The sequence below is a fragment of the Prenolepis imparis genome, unplaced genomic scaffold (assembly GCF_030444845.1).
Source record: "Prenolepis imparis isolate NDT839.2.m4 unplaced genomic scaffold, iyPreImpa1.0 SCAF_12, whole genome shotgun sequence".
Lineage (NCBI taxonomy): Eukaryota > Metazoa > Arthropoda > Insecta > Hymenoptera > Formicidae > Prenolepis > Prenolepis imparis.
In genome coordinates, this window is record NW_028141170.1 from 11,697,667 (window position 1) to 11,713,586 (window position 15,920).

The following is a 15,920-nucleotide window of genomic DNA, read 5'->3' on the forward strand; positions in this document are numbered from 1 at the left end:
AAGCAGAGTTGAAATAATTTATATTTTTTGATATTCTCTTACCCAAAGCTATTATTCCATAAGATCCGGTCTTAGATTTCTGATTATTTAAAGTATTATTATTATTATCGTTACCTTCTTTAGCAGAGTCTTTATCAGGCGTCTTAACCTGATATATAGCACGGATAGGAAGCTGTTCCATATGAACGAGGAAAGGAGGCTTAGACTCCAGAGAGTACTTATTTATAAGACGTGAATCAAGGGATCCGTAGATATCCTTTTACCAATTGACTCGTAATGAGATACTTCAGATAGTCTCTTTTTCCCATAGATAATGCGTCTTACTCCCTCCTCCACTGAAGCCTGCGAATTAGAATTTTTTGGATTATTTTTATTAGGAACAGGCTCACAATCCATATTGCTATCCAGATCACAGACAATTATCACAGCAAGAAAAGAACAAAGGACAGGATAGAGAACAAGGGAGAAGCAATATGGCCGAAAAGGCAACTGCGACACGTGGCAAAATACGTGGCGAAAGCACGCTAGGTCAAAACAATGTATAACGGTAAAATAAACCGTGGTCAATGAAAGAATAATTATAGTATTAAAGAAATGTTTATATAAAATCAAACAATATCGAAGAAGAACAATCGCACTGCAGTTTAATAGCCCGCGTCAGCACGGATTTCTAATCCAGATATATGTATCCGTCCGTTCTCGCGACCACGAACTCCAGTGTACACTAGTGACACCAAAGCACAGATTAATAGACAGATAGTCAAAGACCTGGGACTCGATTCTTGAATTCATTCGCAAGAGAAACGTATACGCAAATTCGGCTCTTACAGAAAAGTTGCAAATTGATTGGCTATCGCATAGCTTTTAGCCAATCAACTTGCAACTTTTCTGTAAGAGCCGAATTTGCGCATACGTTTCTCTTGCGAATGAATTCAAGAATCGAGCCCCTGGGGCCCTATTCTCGAATTACTCGCAAACTTGCGCATACGCACGATTCGAGCGGTCTAAGTTGCGAATACGCTCTTTGATTGCTATTCTCGAAGAGAAGATTCGTGTGCTCGAAACTGAGACAGAATCGTGCGCATACGCTTCTTTACGAACACGAATTAGATCTGGCAACAGTGCAAATACTAACCTAACTGATAGTTGTTCTGCTCATTGCTTTACATTTACATACATCGATTGATATCTGACAACACCATGGATAAAAAGAAAAGAAATGGTAATATAACAGACGAACAAAGATGTTTACTCATTGAATTTATGAAAGTTCATCCAGAATTAGTAACGGGAAAGTTTAGTAAAACTTTTACATATGATCATGCCGCAAAGTTATGGCAAGAAGCAAGTGAAATTTTGAATGCTTGCAACGGTGCTGAGAAAAATTGGAAAGCATGGCGCAAAGTAATTACAATGAATTATGTATTAATTTTTTCATATATTATATATTTACAGGATATTCATTAATCACTCAATAATTCCAGAAATTTATAACAAAATACAATTTATTTCTAGTGTTGGCAAGATTATCGCTCTCGTAGTAAAACGAAGCAAGCACAAATAAACATCGAACGACGTAAGACTGGAGGTGGAGCACAAAGCAGTACAATTCTTACGCCAGACGAGGAACAAGTATTAACATTAGTTCCATCATCACTAATTAAGGGTCATGCAGGTGTTTCGGAATCATATACGGACATGATTTTAGATGAACAGGAGGTTTGTAATCAAAATTTATTTACATATATATATTTGCTTAGTTTAATTATTAATTAAAATCATAAATTGCTACTTTTATATCATCTATAGAATAATTTGAATGGCATGCCAACAGAAGAGGAAACAGAAGAGGTAGAATTCCTTGATGATGATTATAACGACATTCAAACTTCATTAAATACTTCCACTGTACAGGCAACCAAAACATTAAATATTAATTATAACGACGAAAATATCGAAAATTATGATCCATCTATGCTTAAAAACTCGAAACAATCATCCTCAAGGCAAAAAGTTAATGAAGTAAAAGATTCTACGCGTATTATAGCTGAAACTGCAGAAAATACTTATCTTTTAAAAAAGAAATTTTGCGAAGAGAGCATAGAATGTAAGAAAAGAATTGCTAAAGCTCAGGAGCGAATGGCAACAGTTGCGGAGAAATGTGCAACAGAAAACTGCAAAATAATGTAATTAAGTGTTAAGTAATATGTAAAGTTTTTATTATTTTTAATTTTTTATTTAAACTTCTCTTTTAGTTTTAAAAAAGTATTATTATCTTTAAGGAAATGTTTTTTTTGTTTATATTTTAAAATCATTTATATATCTGTGATATAATAATTTATATTTATTCATATAAGTAATTTTAATTGATGAGCAATTATGTTACTAGTCGATGCTTTTATTTGCAAGTAAGGAACGTCTTCCTATTGTGATATTTGTATTGTGAAAATTTACTAAAGTACTTACCAAAAACTAAAAACACTTAGGTATTAAATAAATACCAAAACGAAAGAATAATGTTTATGTTGTATAAGTTGTGATTCTATATTATGTATGTAAATTATGATTACTTCTATATTACATTAATACACACATTTCATATACATACTTAATACATATATTTAATACACATAATACATACTTAATACACATACATAGTAAAACAAAAGAATTTCAAATAATATATAATAAAAGTTGTTTAATAATAAATAAACGATTGTTAAGAAATAAATACTCTATCTTTTAACTTTTACTCTCATCTTTTACTTTTATTCTATCTTATACAATAATTTTAATATATAATAATTATAAAACTATAACAACTACGATTTTTTGGTTTAGAAAAATATGTATTTCTTTTCAAGCACGCTGAGGAGGCCTAGCTGTTTATGGTGCTCGATAAAACGTTATAAAATATATTGTAATTTAAGTAAAATAGTTTCTAACTATTTGATTTTGCACTAAACGGCCGGCTGCTAAATCCGGATTAACTCTACGTGCATTTCTTATTTCTGGTATAATATCGTCATTAATGTGCATTCCAAAATCTAATACATCGTCTCCTTCCTCCGGTAATGGATCTGGCATATTATGCGCTATGCACATATTATGAAGAACGGCACAGGTGTTGATTATTTTAGATGCTATAACTGGAGAATAGTGTAAGACTCGATGCTTTAAGCAACAACGAAATCTCATTTTTAAAAGACCATTACACCTTTCAATTAACGAACGGCAAGACATTTGTCGTTCATTATATCGAGCCTCTGGGGTCATCGGCTGCGCGTTAGCAATCGGCGTTAGCAACCATGGTCGTAAAGGGTATCCTGAGTTACCTGCAAATTGAAGCAATTATTATGAAAGTTTAAAGTGTACGTAAACACGTATGAATAAAAAGTTGTATAAATATATATTGCATTGTATATACCGAGTAAACAGAATGTATCTCTCCCATATCTTGTATATATTCGTTCCGCTAGTTGTCTAGCATTTGAATTATTCCAAATATATACATCATGTGAGCTTCCCGGGAATCGTGCATTTACATTAATGATTCTTAACCGATAATCACATATCTAAAAAAAATGCAGTCATTCAAATATATAATATATATCAAAGTTTATATTAATACATTGTAAACATATATATATTTATAAGCATTAATAAAATTTATATATATATATATAAATTTTATTACTACAAAAAGTATACATACTAACTGAACATTTATTGAGTGGTATCCTTTACGATTAACATATGCATGCTCCGGGTGAATCTCATCATTAATTTTGGGAGGAAATATTGCAACATGTGTGCAATCAATACACCCATAAACACCTGGGAATCTTTGATTCCGATAAAATCTACATGTATAATACAAAAACATTATATCACTTTATGTCACTTTGTAATATAATTTATATATGATATTTCATTACATTTATATAGAAACATGATGAATTACCCATTACGCAGATAATTAAGTTCTGCTCTAGTATGAGGAAATCGTATCCAATTATTCATCATGTTAGGATGATTAGCAGCATTAATTACTTCGTGAATACTTCTTGATATCGAAGACTGGCTAACGGCAATGTCCACATTGTTACCTATATCCATTTGATAACTGCCACTTGCAAAAAAATGTAATGCAGAAAATACCTAGCAATGAAAATACTAGGCAATAAACAATATATAAATAAATTATTAGAATAAATAAATTATGTTTGAGGCCAAATTATAAAAATATATCGTGTCTTATACCTTCCTTTGTATACTTAAAGAAGATTTTCTCGATGGTTGCTGCATAAATGGTTGGACATCATCAATGAATTCATTAACTAAATTTTTGGATAGCCTGAATAATTTAATAAACTTATTATCACTTAATTCAAAAGGATCACGTTCATAAAAAATTTGACGAGGATTCCGTTCTGCAACAATTTCAGCAGCCTCTAATGCATTTAATACAATAGCTTGATTTATTAAATCCATTATTTTGATAAATATATTTTTATTCTTTAACGGAACGTATGCGCAATTAGAGATGCGAGTGCTTATTACCCACTCGATGCATTGCGAGTGAAAATGTGCGAATGCGCTATCATGTGCATACGTATTTTCGTTTCGAGAATACACTTTTGAATTCGAGCACTCGCAAATCAGTACTTGCGCATACGCATCATTTCGAGAATAGCCCCCCTGGATGAAGGCGAGACCGGCATTTCTCACTGATTTCAGCGCCATATCATAGTAGTGGCCAATGCAGTAACTACTAACTACATTCCCAAGAAATAAGTCATTTTCGAAGTCAAAAGTCGCGTCGTTAATACGACGGTAATAGTAGTAATTGTGGGATCCCAGGTTCAAAACTTGGGATGGCATAATTTTTTTTGGTTTTTTATTATTTTATATGTATATGTTATATATATTATTTATTACGTAGACATAAATATTCGGCATATATTTATTGTTTTTTTAGATACGCATATATTTTCTTATCCATTTCTAAAAAGTGCATGTTAAGTCGATTCTCGAAAGTCTCGAAGTATTGTTGCCTCCTTTCCGCAATGCTGATTGGTTCTCTGTCGATTCGCGTTATGTGTTATATTCGTAGCATCAAAAGACTGTCATCGCGAGGGTTAACAGTTAGCAGTTTGACCAAAATAAAATAAAATAAAATAATAATGTTTTAAATAATATGTGATAATACTTTAAGCTTAATTAATATTTTTGATATTCGCGTTGTGTGTTATATTCGTACCATCGAAAGGCTGTCATCGCGAGGGTTAGCAGTTAGCAGTTTGACAGTCAGTCTAAAATAAAATAAAATAAAATAATAATATGTTTTAAATAATATGTGATAATACTTTAAGCTTGATTAATATTTTTGACATTCGCGTTGTGTGTTATATTCGTAACATCGAAAGGCTGTCATCGCGAGGGTTAGCAGTTAGCAGTTAGCAGTTAGCAGTTAGCAGTTTGACAGTTAGTCTAAAAAGTAAAATAAAATAATAATGTTTTAAATAATATGTTATTATACTTTAAACTTGATTAATATTTTGGCGGAAAAAAGGCAAAAATACTTGCGAGAATCGACTTAATGTCTTTTTTAGAAAAAGATTAGAATAACAAAAGCGCGTTACGCCATTCCTCAATTTTAAATAAAAAAGAATAATATTTTTATATAAAGTTTGTTTAAACTTTTGGTTAATATTTTTTGATAGAAATCAGATGATTAAAGCATTACATTGCTAATTAAATTTTAACATAAAAATATGTTATAAAAATTAATATAATAATGTTATAACTAATGTTGTGCCTCTGGTGGGGAGACACAGGGTAGTTGGGATCGTAGCTGGATTAGAACTGAGGAGTTCGGGACTCGTCCAGTGAAATAATACCTTTTACTTTTCACAACACTTTAATATAAATTCACCAGAGATATATCGTGACGACACGTACAATTTGGATTTCAGACTAGCCCTCGAGTATTATCGATGGGTCTTTTTTATAATTAATTAATGGGGTCGTCACGCGTGGTCAAAGCCCAAATGCAAGCGAAGGAGGTTAATGGAATGCTTTGCTTGCATTTTGGCAATATTGAGTCACAGCGCTTAGTTGCAATAGCTTCGTTTTCGCGGTTCTTTCTGCAACTCCTTATTGCGTGTGACGCTGCGTCGGCGTTTCGCGCGGGCCTATGCCCTACTTATAATTGTGTAATAACCTACTTAAAGTATAATATAATCTGACTGTGTATAACCTATAATTTGGGGCTATAACAATAAAATGTTATAATGCCTTATCTGCGATTAATATTTTTTGACAGAAATCAACTGATAGCTGTTATAAATATTAAGTAATCGAATTTAAGGAATTATAATACATTATTTAAAACATATTATTATTTTAAATGTTATAACATATTCTTATTTTAAGAATTAATTAGCAATTTTACGTTTTAATCAGCTGATTTCTGTAACAAAAATATTAATCGAGGATAAAATATTACAACATATTATTCACAACATATTGCTATTTTAATTATTATAACATATTATTATTTTAAAATTTAATTAACTCGCTATATTAATATTTTTTAATTTATTCATTTAATTATAAAGTAATATATTTATTAAGTTAAAAATAGAAGTAAGACATAAATCCAAATTAACAATTAAGGTTCCGTAGCAATTTTTAAGAACAATAAATATTTCCTTAATTAGAGTCATATAAATATATTTCGTCCGACACTTTTCGATAATCTTAATATAATTCGAATTGCGAATGCGCAGTAGAAATGAGTATCGACATCTATTACCGCGATATATGTATATAGTTACGCATAATATTAAAATTTTAAGCCGCTGACCCCATACTGCGTACAATTATATTACGTATATTATACCAAGAAGTTTGTAGGCTGGTATGGTGATGGTACCATCATAATGTGCAGGCAATGTACTGTTGAAATATGTAAACAAATAATTTTTGGCGCGTTTTAAAATACTGAAAATTGAAAATTTTAAGCCGTGGATCGCATACGGCGCGGATTAATTATACGTTTATTAGACCAAAAATGTAGTACGCTGATAAGCTTATGGTACCAAAATAATCTGCAAACAATACACTACTGAAACTTATATACGATTAATTTTTGGCTCGTTTTAAAATATAGAAAATTAAAATTTTTAACCCGCAAATCCCATACGGCGCACAATTATATTACGTATATTACACCAAAAAGTTTGTAGGCTGGTATGGTGATGGTACCATCATAATGTGCAGGCAATGTACTGTTGAAATATGTAAACGAATAATTTTTGGCGCGTTTTAAATAACTGAAAATTAAAATTTTTAAGCCGCGGATCCCATATGGCGCGCATTCATTTTACGTTTATTAGACCAAAAAGTACGCTGGTATGGTGATGGTACCATCATAATGTGCAGGCAATGTACTGTTGAAATATATGAAAGATTAATTTTTGGCTCGTTTTAAAATATTGAAAATTAAAATTAAAATTTTTTACCCGCGAACCCCATACGGCGCGGATTCACTTTACGTTTATTAGACCAAAAAGGTAGTACGCTGGTATGCTTATGGTACCAAAATAATCTGCAAACAATACACTATTGAAACTTATATACGATTAATTTTTGGCTCGCTTTAAACAATTGGAAATTAAAATTTTTAAATCGCGGACCCCTTATGGCGCGGATTCATTTTACGTATATTAGATCAAAAAGTTTGTAAGCTGGTATGCTGATGGTACCATCAAAATGTGCAGACAATGTACTGATAAAATATATGAAAGATTAATTTTTGGCTCGCTTTAAAATATAGAAAATTAAAATTTTTAAGCCGCGGATCCCATACGGCGCACAATTATATTACGTATATTACACCAAAAAGTTTGTAGGTTGGTATGGTGATGGTACCATCATAATGTGCAGGCAATGTACTGTTGAAATATATAAAAGATTAATTTTTGGCTCGTTTTAAAATATTGAAAATTAAAATTTTTTACCCGCGAACCCCATACGGCGCGGATTCATTTTACGTTTATTAGATTAAAATAGTAGTACGCTAATATGCTTATGATACCAAAATAATCTGCAAACAATACATTATTGAAATATATATACGATTAATTTTTGGCTCGCTTTAAACAATTGGAAATTAAAATTTTTAAATCGCGGACCCCTGGCGCGGATTCATTTTACGTATATTAGATCAAAAAGTTTGTAGGCTGGTATGCTGATGGTACCATCAAAATGTGCAGACAATGTACCGATAAAATATATGAAAGATTAATTTTTGGCTCGCTTTAAAATATTGAAAATTAATATTTTTAAACCGCGGACCCCATACGGTGCACAATTATCAGCTGATTTCTGTCAAAAAATATTGATCGAGTTTAATGTACTATAACATTTTATTTAAAACATATTATGTTATAATTTCTATTACATACTATTATTTTAAAATTTAATTAACAAATTAACGCTTTAAGGGGATCCCTCGCGACTGTTTTTTTACCGACGAAGCACTATTTTCGTACTTCTAGTCTCTCGTCGCATTGATTTCACAGAATTAAAAATGCTTCTCTACGATTGCAATACATAGATCAATGATCCCAGCGAACTTCGATTTCATATGAAAAATGAGAAATAATTACGAAATTACAGTTTTTGTTATCTCCTTTTATCTCGATATGACGTCTCGAGCTGTCAACTCGTCATAATACGTTCTTTGTATAATAAATATACATTTCGTATGAATGAAAAGACAAGTTCCCTGGGATTGAGATGCACGAAAGAAAGCACTGTTACCCTCTAAATCTGAATTAGAAGCCTAATATAGAAGTATAACTTGGACTACGATTCGTACGTATATGTGCGTGCGTTGTAGATGTAGTGGAGCAAATGCATGGACTAATTTACAAAACTGTTGTTGCCGATGGTGACAGTAATGTATATCAATCCATTATAAACAACAGACCATATCACGAAGAGATGGTAACGGTGAAAAAAGTAGAATGCACCAATCATCTGCTTCGCAATTTATGTAAAAAATTAAGGTGTGTAGCACAGACTACGCAGCCAAAAAGAATGCGTGGCTTTGTACAGCTGCGAAATATTGTAAGAAACAGTATTTTAAATATACGACAAGAGGTGATAAAGGCAGCTGATCTACGAAGAGAAGAAAAGCTGCCTCATCATCTCAAGGCTACGGAATTACAAATAGACATATTGAATATTCCTAGCCATGTATATGGTGAGCATAGACGATGCAAAGAAATAGGCGGTAAACGCATTCATTTTGGTAAACGGGGCTCTTATAATGCTAGAATTGCGGGAGCAGTTGTACAATTTAATACACAAAATGTTATGTCGCAAGTATATGAAAGCATGGGTAAGAGTATTCCTTCCATTATCGAGAATCTGGAAAAGCGACGACAAATAAAAGTTGCAAGAACCAGAGAATCTCGAAAAGAAAGTGGAAGGAAGAAATTCAAACGAGACTCAGGAACAGACCGTCATTATGGTCCGCAATCACAAAAACCAGATGTTGCACCCGATGTGTTTGAACAACTTCGTCAAAATCATTTAAGAAAATTGTTCGAAAACGGAAATAATTGGAAACAAATTGAGCGTGATACGCCAAAGAGAATCGGAATTGTGGCACGTATTGAGAAATGAAATGTTGACAGCTTCTAATTTTGGAACTGTATGTCGTATGAGATCAACGACGTCTTGCGCAGCAGTTGTCAAAAGTATCTTATTTTCGGCAGCAATTGACACCGCAGCTATGAAATATGGTCGCGATAACGAGGAAATCGCAAAGAAAGAATTAGCTGTGAAAATAAATAAAGTAATAAAAGCATGTGGATTTTTCATTGATAATGAAAATCCATGGTTGGGTGCATCTCCCGATGGGCTTATTGACGAGGATGGTGTGGTAGAAATAAAATGTCCTATGTCAGCAGAGGATTTAACTGCGGAAGAAGCCATACAAACATTGCCTCACTTGAAAAGCATTATTGATAAAAGAAATCCTGAAAAACTGAATCAAAATCACAGATTCTTTTATCAAGTTCAGGGTCAATTAAATATAACACAGCGAGATTATTGCATTTTCGCTATATGGACATCAAAAAGCTTATTAGTAATACGTGTCATGAGAGATAAGACATTTTGGAGAAATCACATGCTACCACTATTAACACGTTTTTATAACGAATGTATGCTTCCAGAAATCTTGGATAGCTGGCATAATAGACATATGCCAATTAGAGAACCACAATATATTATAGAAGCAAAAGAAGAAGCATGTAAAAATAAAAATGCTGTAAATGAAACAATGCAAAATGACATAAAAGTGGAAAGTGTTATCAAAGCGAGCAAACGATTATTGTCGAGCACTACTACCACTATTGTTCCAGAAATGGAGCAAGATGACGATTGCATTATAACTAATTACTCGAATGAAAAACGAGATCTAACTGAGGATGACATGAAAAGACAAAGAAAAATGTTAGATGATGTGATACCCTCTCTCTTATTAGTGAAGAATAATATTTTGCCCATAGATAGTAAATTAAATGATGAATCGTTAGATCTATTTTTACGCATTGTAAGGGAGACTTGTTGCTTTGAAACACAAAGTGTGTTATACTTAGAATACCCGCACATAATTGAAGCTAGTCGCAGCAATAAAAGCTTACAAATTATTGATGGAAATTGTACAGATCATTGGCGGTGTATTTATTTTGATGGCACTAAACTTCACGTGTACGACAGCCTACCTGGTAGTACGTACGATAAATTGGCTGCTAAAGAGAAAGAATATATTCACCTTCGTTACCCCAAGATAAATAAATATGATATAATTTTCGAAAAAGTACAAACACAAACGGATTGCACTTCTTGTGGAATTTATGCTGCGGCTTTCGCTACAACTGTAGCCTTGCAAGGAAATCCCTGTAATGAAAAATATTCCAGTGACGTAAAATGCATGAGAGGTCATTTAGTTAAAATTCTAGAAAGCAACAAGTTATTGCCTTTCCCGAATTAAATATTTTTCATTTCACCATTATGCTTAAAAAAATAAGCAATGATAAGATAAGATGATAGAAGTTATCTGTATTTGTCATTGTATAGAATATAGTAACATGTAATTGTTACTCTACCTCGCAAATGCAAATAAAAATCTTGGAGAGACGATGAAAGAATATTGGTTGCGTTCTCACGGGAATGGGCGTTGGAGGGGCCTATTCTATATTACAATCACAATTTTAATTTTGTAATATTGTTTCAGTATTTGAAACAGAAAAGATAAGATAAATAAATTAATCAATTTATATAAATTATAAATACAATTCCATGAAATCGAACAAGAAATATCGAACGAAACTTTTTGCACGTGAAATATACATAAAGTAAAAAGATTCGTGTTTTTGTATTTGTCTAAAATATTTTTTTTGTAGAAGTTATAAACAACATAATTTTCGTGAAAAGTGAAAAAGTTGTCAATTTTAATTTATATTTCTGATTATATTTGTCGTAGAGAAATTTTCAAAAATGCGTTTGGAGACAATCTTTTTTATAAAAATAATTGCAAAAAATTGCTATTTATAATTGTTACAAATAATTAAATGTAATTATTTTTTGAAATAATGCTATTTTATTCTCCACTTTATTCAGAAAATGTACATATTTTTTAATTTTTTTATATTTGTAATAAATAAACCGTTGCGCCGTGATCACGTTATTGGTTCGACCAGATAGCATGGCGCATCGATTTCTTCGGAAATCTTTTGTAGGAAAAATGTATAATATAAATGACATAATTTTTGAATGTAATCAACATTATACAACATTATACAAATTATATTTTCATCGACGAATATTACATTTTAGAACGCGATATTTCTGATAAAGTAAATCATTACTGTATGATTTGACCGTTACTTTTATTCTTACCCCTTTCTGAATTGCAAGGATTATCAGAAATACTAGAACTAATGTAATATTCACAAAAAATATGATTTGTATAATGTATAATGTTGATTACATTCAACGTTACAAATTATATCATTTATATTGTACATTCTTCCTATAAAAAATTTCCGAAGAAATCGACGCACTATGCTTGGTCGAACCAGTGAGTCACGGGGAACGTGCGCACGGCGAATATATATAAAAAAAAATAGAATATATCGATTCTGCATAAAATAAAAAAATGTACACTTTCTGAATGAAGTGGAAAATGAAATAGCATTACTTCAAAAATTTTTAAAAGATAATTTAAATAAACAATTTCTTGCAACTATTTTTATAAAAAAGATTATCTTCTTAGCTAAATGTATTTCTGAAAATACTATGCATGATAAATATCAAAGATATAATTAGTTGACAACTTTGCTTATCATTTTAGATGAAAATTTTGTTGTTTATAACTTTTACAGAAAAAGTTTTTCGGACAAATAAAAAATACATATAACAATATTTCCTTATAGATGTTGCGTGAAAAAAGTTCAGATCGATAAAAATATGAGGTCAAAAAGATCGATTTTGGTCTAATTTGACGTGGAATTGCCCATATAAACTACATAAAAAAGTTATTATTGATTCTCGATCAAATCGATTCCAAAAATAAATCTGTACTGCACAAGTTCTTGCATAATAATATCAAGACCATACGTATATATATATGTTCATATTGTATAATGTATATACTCTCACACATATAATTATCATATATATATATGTATATATATACATATATATATATATATATAATGATTGATATCCTCAAAAAGAAATGCATGTATTGCCGATGCATATTTACGTTCAAATCTATATGGACGTAGCAATAAGTGACTCTACGGTTCGGAAACGTCATCGAGTGCATTCCCTCTCTTTCTATATCATTTCTCTCTCAGTGATATAGAAAAAGAGGGAATGCACTCGGTGACGTTTCCGAACGCAACCGTAGAGTCACTTTTTGCTACGTCCATATAGATTTGAACGTAAATATGCATCGGCAATACATGCATTTCTTTTTGAGGATATCAATCATTATATATATATATATGATAATTATATGTGTGAGAGTATATATACATTATCTATATCATTTCTTTCTCAGTGATATTGAAAGAGAGGGAATGCACTCGGGTGACGTTTCCGAACGCAGCCCATGTATGCAATGTATACATGGATTTCTAACCTAAGATGATCGATAATGTGGAATTCAAAATGTTAGTAATTACCATTCGATAATCAGTCGGTAATTACCAATAATTTTTAATTACAAAATAGTGGCGCTGCTTTTTTGTCAGAGTTCGTCGTTCGCTCGGGGATCCCCTTAATCAGCTGATTTCTATCAAAAAATATTAATCAAGTTGAAACAAACTTATATAAAAATATCATTTTTTTTTATATAAAATCGAAGAATAGTGCGCGCAATGCGCGCACTTGTGTGTTGTTCTAGTGATATATAAAGTGCGTGTTATTTTTTATTGTTTTTGACTCGCATTTATGATTTTATGTTAATGATGAAATGATTACGCGACGAAAAGGCTAAAGGTAGTGAGAAATTGTTGACTCGTACTACTTAATTTCTCTACATTCTTATTTTGCGCATAATAAAATTACGATATATAAAGTGCATATAATTTTTTATTGTTCTTGACTCGCATTTATAATTTTATGTTAATTATTAAATGATTGCGCGACGAAAAGGCTAACCGTACTGAGAAATTGTTGACTCGTACTACTTAATTTCTCTACATTCTTACTTTGCGCATAATAAAATTACGATATATAAAGTGCATATAATTTTTTATTGTTCTTGACTCGCATTTATAATTTTATGTTAATTATTAAATGATTGCGCGACGAAAAGGCTAACCGTACTGAGAAATTGTTGACTCGTACTACTTAATTTCTCTACATTCTTACTTTGCGCATAATAAAATTACGATATATAAAGTGCGAGTTATTATTTTATTATTTTTGACTCGAATTTAATATTTTATGCTCATGGCAGAGTAATTGCGTGACAAAAAGGTTGAATTCTTTTCTTTTCTAAGAAAGATATGTAAAATCGATACTCGCATATATCAAAGTTTATTGTTGTCGCTTTTCCGCGATGCTTATTGGCTGTCAAGATTCGCGTTGTGTGTTATATTCGTAGCATCGAGAGGCAGTTATCGAGAATTAGCAGTTTGACAGTTTGTTCAAAATAAAATTTAAAAAAATAATAATATTAGTTTTAAATAATATGTTATAATACTTTAAACTCGATTAATATTTTTGAAAGTTATCAGCTGATTTCCATCAAAAAATATTAATCGAGAATAAGATATTATAACATATTATTTACAATTTTACAACATTTTACTATTTTAATATTTTAACATATTATTTTAAAATTTAATTACCAAATTAAAGCTTTAATCAGTTGATTTCTATGAAAAAATATTAATCGAGTTTAAACAAATTTTATATTATTATTTAATAAACATAAAACCGAAGAATGGCGCGCGCGTAGCGCGCGCTTGTGTTGTTCTAGTATATTTAAAATGTATAAAATAATCATAATATAAATAAAATATTTTTACAGAGAAATATTTTTAGAAATATTTTTACTTTTTAAAAATTTATATATTTTTTAAATTTTCTTAAATAATCTAATAATGTTAGAATACACACTTTTCATAACTTACGGAAAACATTCAGATTAAAAATTTAAGAAGTGTATGAATTTTAAAAAAATAAAAATATTTCTAAAAATATTTCTCTGTAAAAATATTTTATTTATATTATGATTATTTTATACATTTTAAATATATAAGAAGATATATGCGTATCTAAAAAACAATAAATATATGCCGAATATTTATGTCTACGTAATAAATAATACATATAACATATACATAAAAAATAATAAAAAACAAAAAAAAGTTATCCCATCCCAAGTTTTGAACCTGGGACCCCACAGTTACTACCTACTCTTGTGCTCTCCCGCTGCGTCAGCGGTACTAATCAAAACTGTGTCTTTCTTTAGGCCTTATAATAAACATGAAAATTTCTCTAAATATCCAGTATAAAAAAATATTACTTACAAGGCGCATTGGACGAAAAGCTCGAACACGGATCAACTTAAATTCAATACAGATTCACCATAAAAAAGGAGATCAAAATCGGTAAAGAGTCAACCGCGATCTCTCCTTGAAAGTATTGTTAAAAAGTTACAGAATAGGGGTGCAGGGGCAAAGTCTTTTGGTAAAGTTAACGGAGTTTAGCACGGACTCGAACCAGAGGCAAAGTGTATCGGTAAGGGGCAAAGCGTGTCGCACGGAAATGCATGTCTCGCCTTTTTCAGGCCTTTGGCTATCTGTCTATTAATCTGTGCCAAAGCGTTCTTTATTGCAGTGCAAGATAGCACTGGTCCGTTCTTTATTGCAGTGCAACGAAATTTAGTGCAACAGTTCACTGTACTCGTTGCACTGGGTCTTGAGGAAGGACAAGCAGTGCAGGAACTGATAAGTTCAATAATGGTGGCGAATTTAATTTTATAAATAGTAATAGAAAGTAAAGTTCTGCGCAAAATAGGGAAAATATTGGGAATAAATATTGAATATTAAAAATAGAAATTGTTTAAAAATAAAAGCTAATTTTGTGTATATAAATTTTTTGAAGAAATATAATTAAGAAATAAAGAAAAATTGAAAATTAATGTATTATATTGACTTTTTAGGAGGGAGACAGAATTTCAAGTTCTTTACAAAGAGATTGATTTTAATTGCGATACTGTAAATTGTACTGTGTGTGTGTGTGTGTGTGTGTGTGTGTGTGGCAAATAAATCAATATTTATTAAATTACATAAAGATACAAATATATATGAATA

At 30.9% G+C, this 15,920-nt stretch overlaps 1 protein-coding gene across 1 annotated transcript; it reads left to right on the plus strand.

The window, feature by feature from the left end:
* Window positions 1–1,200: 1,200 nt before the first annotated feature.
* On the plus strand, window positions 1,201–2,243 carry LOC145943971 (uncharacterized). Its single transcript, XM_083051889.1, has 3 exons — window positions 1,201–1,404; window positions 1,516–1,719; window positions 1,810–2,243. Exons 1-3 carry the CDS (start codon window positions 1,201–1,203, stop codon window positions 2,188–2,190), a joined length of 789 nt encoding a protein of 262 aa, XP_082908015.1. The 3' UTR covers window positions 2,191–2,243.
* Window positions 2,244–15,920: the final 13,677 nt, after the last annotated feature.

What these genes read in the sequence shown, in the direction of transcription:
- LOC145943971 (XM_083051889.1), top strand. Translation starts at nt 1,201, where the DNA reads ATGGATAAAAAGAAAAGAAATGGTAATATAACAGACGAACAAAGATGT. An exon ending in ATTGGAAAGCATGGCGCAAA is followed by an intron (nt 1,405 to 1,515) that starts GTAATTACAATG and finishes ATTTATTTCTAG; the next exon opens with TGTTGGCAAGATTATCGCTC. An exon ending in TGATTTTAGATGAACAGGAG is followed by an intron (nt 1,720 to 1,809) that starts GTTTGTAATCAA and finishes TATCATCTATAG; the next exon opens with AATAATTTGAATGGCATGCC.